Source organism: Sinocyclocheilus rhinocerous, unplaced genomic scaffold (genome assembly GCF_001515625.1).
Source record: "Sinocyclocheilus rhinocerous isolate Xijiao unplaced genomic scaffold, SAMN03320098_v1.1 scaffold480, whole genome shotgun sequence".
NCBI lineage: Eukaryota > Metazoa > Chordata > Actinopteri > Cypriniformes > Cyprinidae > Sinocyclocheilus > Sinocyclocheilus rhinocerous.
Genome location: NW_015655401.1, coordinates 1,609,503 through 1,617,225, shown reverse-complemented (window position 1 = coordinate 1,617,225; position 7,723 = coordinate 1,609,503). Strand labels below are relative to the sequence as shown.

Here is a 7,723-nt window from a genome sequence, read left to right as displayed (position 1 = left end):
TCTTGTGCAAGAAAGAATGTGAAACATATATTGGTTATATAATTTTCATTTTTAAATATTTTAAAATATCATTTAAATTGACTTTACACACTTTAAGCAATATCGTATCGCATATCGAATATCGCATTATTTAACAAGGTATTGCATATCGCATTTTTCTTCAATATCGCACTGCCCTAATTTCCGGCTAGCATTTTGAGCGCTGTTGTGTGGATTGTCAAACGGCTCTGATTGGTCATGGTGTTCTCATGCTCAACAGATATGTCTGTGATTGGCTACAATGATCATCGCTTCACGCTCTTCACCAAGCAATGATCATTGTAGCCAATCGCAGTCATATCTGTTGAGCAAGTGAACACCAATGGCCAATCAGAGGTGTCTAAGAATTCGCTCAACGGTGCTCAAAATGCTAGCGGGAAATGCTGGCATTGTCACATTTTTTAAATTTCAGTACCAAATGGTACCGACATCAGTACTTTTGACAACACTATTTCACACACACTTTTTGTGCCTCATGACTACAGCGTGACAGTGTTAAACAAAAGCTATTTAAATATCTCTCATTCTCCTCAGGAGCAGAAACAGAGTTGGGAAGTTTAAATTGTTTAGGCTAACCAGTTCTTTCAAACTGTCCATTTCAATGAATCAGTTGAAGACATCATTTGCATCAACAATCAATGTTCACAGAAGTGAAGACATTACCTAATAAATAAATTATCTAAAAAATTAATCTAGTTTAAAATGAAATCTTTATGAAGAAGAACTTTAAAGCAAATATGTAAACAGATACATATCAAAAATTGTTAGAACGCTGAAAAATACCAAGACACGTGATTTTTATCAATATCTCTGAGCCCTAGTCTGGCCTGAGACTTGAGTCAATCTCACAGTACCTTCGACAACAATCACAAAAACACAATACTCGAGAAACCACAAACACACACAAATAGATAAACAATACAACTTCAGCACAGAGGAAAGACTGAATATGAAAGTGTACAGTGTCATGATTTTCTAAAGCTCTCCTCATGAAAAACGCAGAATAAAAAGGGTCTGAGGCCTTAATGCTGGGAACAGAGATCTCTGGCTCAACAGCAGCAAAAGATGAACGCTTCAACCAGCAACTGTAGGCTTTATTTCATCTGAGCCTTAATAGGCATTCTTTGACTGACTGTTGAAATAAGCTATAGGTTAACCTTTCACATCTCTGAATATAAGTTAGCCTCTTCTTGTCCTGCAAGTCTTATCAAAAGTTGTCTGAAAAGAACACACCAAGTAGAGCAATCGATGCACAGAAACCACAGCTTGTGCGGATTACATTTGTCATCTGTGCTGAAAAGAGGATGTGGACAGGATGGGCTAAAAGCAACTCACAATTGTAAATAGGATGTGGACAACATATGCTCTGAATAAAAAACAAATGGCCCCAAACTGTGGTCTGAATATGCTAAATATTCTAATATGCCAAACAGAAAGTTTTAAAGTAATGTGTGGTGGATAATATGAGAAAAATAGACAGAAGATAAAAGACAGAAGTACAGCTTATTGCTTACCTGAGTTCCCCAACTGTTTGTAAAACCTGTACTCGAGATGGAGCTGGGGTGCTCTGGATTTGATCGGCTCCTATAAAAGAGCAAAATTAACATAATTAGTTTTGGTGACCTTCTTAAGTAGCAATAAGAATCCAGTTATTAACGTTGCTTCAGCATAAAAGCAGTAAAACATAGATGAATAACTTGACATGGTACAAATTCTGTGCAAATATATTGTTGTGAATCCTCATATTTACGCAAATATTCAGTGGCCAAGATAACTAATATGTGACTTCCATCATTAGGATATTGCCAGGCATGGAAGACTCCGGTTATGCGATCAATATGAGGTGGTCCATTTAGCTGAATGCTGGTTTTTACATAAATAATGTAAGTGAGAGAATGTGTGCGAGTGCGTTCAGTTAAGTGCAGGATCCAGGGTTGAGTCATCTGTGGCACCAACAGCTTTGAACATGCGGAGGAAAGCGCTACTAAGCAGGAGGCAGAATGGAAGAGCCAAATAAATATATAAATAAATAAAAACAAACAGACTGCATAAAAACCACAGGATGTATTAAATACCCAGCAGTGGAGAGTGAGGAGTACAACAGGTTTACTCTTTCAGCATGCATTTCCAGCATGAGTTTACACTGATAAAGAGTCAAATCAGAGCAACATCAAGATACCCTCTATAGTACCAGTAATTGGGTAATGCAGCCTTAATGCAGCTTCTCCAGAGAGGATATTTGTCTTGTTTAACAGAGTTAGAATGAAGAGCTGAAATCAGTGTTGTAGCATCTCTATGATGCTGTTTTCAACAGACCCATACATCAATTGCTTCACTCTTATCACCAAATGTGTCGCTACATTTTATGTAAGTGTGATTAAGGATCTCTGTATACTTACGGAGCTTAACGGCATAAAAGTGACAATGTCTCACTTACATGATCACACATTTCTTTTAAAAGCAGAACAGTTGGCAACATGTTAAAAGTAATGAGGAGAGAAGTGAATTTGAGACTTCTGTAATACTAAAATGTCAAAAAACTCATCTTTCCCTGTGTATTTTTGGATATGCAGGCTTGAAACCAAATCCAATTAAAATATTGATATGGAAGAACAGTTTTTAAATTGTTTTGCATGGCTTGCACAGCAACTAACCACAAAAAAAAGAGGACGTTTTTCTAACCAAGAAGCTAAGACACCATTTCCACAATATGACATTGACCAATCATAAAACAAATATTTACACTACTATTCAAAAGGTTGGGATCTGTAAGATTTTATAAGGTTTTTAAAAGAAATCTCATATGCTTACCAAGGCTACACTATTTGATCAAAAAAAGTAAAAAACTAAAATTGTGAAATATTATGACAACTTAAAATATATATTTTTATTTTAACATATAATTTATATTATTATAAAGAAATATTCATAACCCCAAAGTTGGCAGTTGAATGGTAGTTTTTTTTTAATGTAAATATATATTTTATTTTTATAAAAATCTGTTTTTAGTGTTTATTAAATCTAATCTGCTATTGAATTTCATCTACCAACAGAAGTGTAGTACTCATACATAGCATTCAATACACATTTTACTACATTGAAGTCTAAAGATCACATTTGGGCCTGCAAATCACTGATCAGACGTGTTAAAGTAGGTAAAAAAAAAAAAAAAAAGTAAGTCACAGGATTCCTGTTCAGCACATTGTTTTTGCATGCATATTTGAACTTTCATACACTTGTAAGATAAACTGCTATTGCATGGAAATATGCATTTTATCTCGAAAAGACAATCTTTTGTTCATTAAGAGTATATTCCACACCACAGGTTAGGAAATAATTGTGTGTTGTGAAGAAAATATATATATATTGATGTTCAGCATATAGGTTTTATAAGTTATATCTGTGGAATCTGTAGAATAAAAGGTACAAGTAATTACATGGTAATGATTGAGTGTAAAAATATTTTTCTTCCAAATGGAACTGGGTGAACAAAAGCAAACACAAGCACTGCATATTAATTTAATGTGGTCTAGATGTTATAAACTACTGTGTGTTTATTTTGTAACCCAAAGGTTGCAGGTTCCGGCAGGGATTGTAGGTGGGGGGATGTGAATGACCAGTGCTCTCTTCCACCTTCAATGCCACGAGAGACCCTTGAGCAAGGTACCGAGAACCCCAAACTGCTCCCCGGGCGCCACAGCAAAAATGGCTGCCCACTGTTCCGGGTGTGTGTTCTCGGTGTGTGTTCACTACTCACTGCTGTGTGTGTGCACTTGGATGGGTTAAATGCAGAGCACAAATTCCAAGTATGGGACACCACACTTGGCTACACGTCACATCACTTTTTTAATGTTTAACAGCACGCATGTACACTACAAGCAGCAGTTGAATGTCAGTGTGCATTAACTTCTAATATAAACACAATATCAACTGTTTTTGTGAGGAACTTACCAGTTTAATGGCCACATATTCATTGGTGTAAAGATTTTTCCCAAGTCGAAGCTCGCCAAAGTTCCCGCAGCCGATCTTCTTTCCCACTCGGAAGTTAGGGCCAACCATAAGCACCCCAGAGTTGGTCCCAGAGCCTCGGCCACCCCCATGCCCTGTCCTGCTCCCACCAGTCTTAGACATTCTCTTTCCTTCCTCCGCCTCTCCTTTTCCTCCTCCTCCTCCTCCTCTCTTATCAAAATCCATAAGCTTGTGATACCCCGGCCTCTCCACGATTACTCCACTGCCATAAAATCACAGAGCCACCAAAACAACTAACAACAGGGGCACGGGGAATGGGATGGAGGAGAGGAATTTAGAGAGAAAGAGAGTGGAGGGAATGGCTTATCCACAACACGGCTCTACACATATAGATTAAATGAGACATTAACTGCTTTTATAGACAGGGAAGGTATAGCAGACAATCCAAGGGCGATACAATTCAGGACGAAGACATCATATGGAAATCTTCCTTAAATCCAACCATAGAGGAGCACATTCCTTGGGAGAAGGACAGATGTACACGACCCTAGCTGGTAAAAGTGAGGTGGTGTCTGGCATCGGTTTCCATCCTTTGCGTCCCCTCCAGGTGGATTTGCAGAGATGTGTCAGGCATTCCTTGAGTCCAAGTATCAAAGTTTGCGTTGAGAGGAAACAGGCAGAACATCAGCTTATCACTTTAGAATATCTGGGGCAGAGAAAAGGCACAATTAGCACTAAATAGACTGCATAAAAGTACACACAGAGAACTGCACTGGCACATGTTCTACTATGGTGGTGAGGAACACACATTGTACTTCTCATTTAAAGGGACAGTTCAGTCAAAAATAACAAATTCTCTCATTAAGAAAGTCAACCAGGTAGGGTTGCAAAGGGGTGGAAAATTTGCAGAAACTTTCCAAAGGTTTTGGAAATTTTCCGAATTATTAGGAAATTTTCCACCTTTTTGCAACCCTACATACAGGTTTGGAAAGAAATATCATTCCCGGGTGAAATATCCCATTAATATATTAATGATTTAAAAGACACCTTAACAACTCTTAAATAGAAATATATTGAAAGAAACCCCCAAAAATAACCTACATTTTTTTTATCTCAGGGGCCACGGCTAAATAATGAAGCTTTCTTGTGTTACCAATTACAACTTCTAAATCTATTACAGCTACTAACACGGCAGCTTTTAACACTCTGTGGTAAGACATTGAATTTCAACATTTATACATAACCATATACAAGTCCTTAAACACAATTTGCTTTGTTTTAAAGCCTCAATCTCTTGAAAGACCTCAAATAAAACAGAACACATACAATGAAAATGCAGGGAGAAAACCGCACCATCACTGCCTCTATGAAACTCATAAGTCTGAACATTTGAGAGACACGAAACAGGAGACTATCTCCCTACAGGAAATGTTATCTAGCGTTTCTGACTTCCAGCTCTAAAAATACATCCCTCAGGAGCTCGAGATGAGGCCTGAGGTCATGTGAAGACGAGCCCAGCCGGAGTCATCTTGGATAGAGTGTCTTGGTTGTGTTGTTATTGGAGGGAGGCACCTCACCAGATGTTACAGATGATGCCATCCATGGTTTTATTTTCCCTTTGATAGACATACAAAACTATCCACTTAACCTGTATTATCTTATAGCTGTATACTACTGACATATAGATACTAATCTGACACACTCATCTCTGACCAATAACAGATTACGTCTTGATTGTACCACTGAAAACCATTTGATACCATTAATACACTTTCAGCAAAGCTGCTTTGAAAGAATATGTATTGTGAAATGCACTATACAAATAAAATTTAATTTAACAACAGAGAGTGTCGCTTAAAAACAAACTTGAAAGAATTCATGCCCAGTAAACATATTCTTAACATTAAAATAGATAAGACAGAACGACCGACAGACAGACAGACAGACAGATATATAGATAGATCTCCTTGTCAAGCACATATTCATTGCTTATGGTGATATAAAAACATCTAAATGACTTTCCAACAAAATGCTCCTTGTAATCCATTCAGAATGAATTCACTGAAATAATGCATCTTAATATCAAGAACTGTCAATTTAACTATTGACATGTTACATCTTATGACAAAGAAAGAAAACTGGTGTCTTTACATCAAAACATTTTAAGATGCACAAAATTTGATATCAGTCTAAAAAAACAATGTTTTTACTTTCTGCCTGTGGACTTGTAGCATTAATTCCACTTCCAATAACAAGGTATACGTATCATAAACTATGATTAAATGTTATCAAATCTATAAAGTTAGCCATCCAGCTAAGACTATAATCCATCGTCTCATGTCGGATCAGGCCTGATCTACATGCATCGACAACAAAACTGTTTTACAACGCCAACAAATGTGATATCAGGCCTGCACAGTGGCCTTCCCTCTAGATTCAGAAGCTTGTCTAATCTATGACCGATTCTTAGTACGCTCGAGAAATAAAAACGCGCTACACTGTCAGATATTTATTTCGAAACGATATATAAAAGGCTACTTGCGGAAAATAAACTAGACAAATGTGCCTGCTAGCCTAATTCAGCTCGCCACCAAAGTATGAGAAAGAAACTTGAGTTGCTAAAATGAACTCCGAACATATTTTGGTACATTGTGTTCCCTTTGTAAAAGTACGTTATACGAACGTAAAGACAGCAAAGAAGAGACGTTCTTGTGAATCCTCGACTGCTGAAGAGCTAATGTTGTCAGTTAGCCACTGAGTTGCCAACTAAGCAGCAGAAATGAGTGAACACGGCTAACGCGCTAACTAGCCCAAACAAGCTAACGATATGTGGCCTGCGCTTCAGCGAGCTAACGAGAGTTACTAAACCCGCATAACAACACCAGCGGGGTTATGGAAAATAAAAGACAGCTTGTTATTGTCTACAACCACATTATACATACGTCAAAGCAATATTTGTTGACAAGCACGTAGATTTTGTTGCCAGCCATTAACCGGGCAACTCCTTAATCCCAAACAGTCGAAATTGGTTTAAATTACGTACACGGAATTTCCCATAAATCGTCCAAGGAGGAAGACGTATCAACAGATTAGACACTTTTACCTAGATCTCTGTATTATAAATCGATGACAGTTCCCATTTTGTCGGTTTTAATGCTCATTCCTTGAAGCCATTATAATTTTTTCTCCCTCTTCGCTGATGTCTCTTTAAGCCTCTCCGTACGGCTGGCGCGTTTCCTCCGCTGTCGTCTATCACATTACCAGGGCTAAATTGCAAATCTTGCGTAGTTGTGTTTGGAGAATACCGGGTCATAAAATTCCGCGCTCTTCGGAAAAAATAATGCGCAGTTTCATTCAACGTAAAACAACGTGAGAAACTGAACCGGATGACGTAGAAACTGGTGTAGACCAATTTTACAATACTGAAAATGTTTGTACTGTACGTGGGTATTACGCACAATATTTTCATGTCCCCAGTATTGTCTTAGTATACTGGATAAAATACTGAACTCACTCAAATTATGTTAGTTTGCAGGGGGGTTAACCCTATGGTGTTTTTCGGTCATTTTAGACCGGAAAAAAATGTTTTGAAATTTTAAAAATCGCTACTTCATCGGAATGGTACCAAAAAAAAAAAAAAAGTCGTGGAATCGTTGATTCGATAAAGCTAAATGGTCGTAAAAAATAGTCACACTTTGTTCGCGGTCAAAAATGA

General features: G+C 37.6%; 1 protein-coding gene across 7 annotated transcripts in view; it reads right to left on the bottom strand.

Annotated features, from left to right (window-relative positions):
• LOC107718129 (casein kinase I-like) overlaps positions 1-7,380 on the bottom strand; it is a 21,357-nt gene extending 13,977 nt beyond the window's left edge. Inside the window, exons 1-3 of one of the 7 annotated variants that reach the window (XM_016525106.1) lie at positions 7,112-7,380; positions 3,991-4,714; positions 1,554-1,623 (exon numbers count right to left, since the gene is read on the bottom strand). In XM_016525106.1, the coding sequence (XP_016380592.1) occupies positions 1,554-1,623; positions 3,991-4,233 (313 nt within the window). In that variant the 5' untranslated portion in view covers positions 4,234-4,714; positions 7,112-7,380. The other 6 variants (XM_016525102.1, XM_016525108.1, XM_016525107.1 and 3 more) reach the window with 6 other exon arrangements.
• Positions 7,381-7,723: the final 343 nt, after the last annotated feature.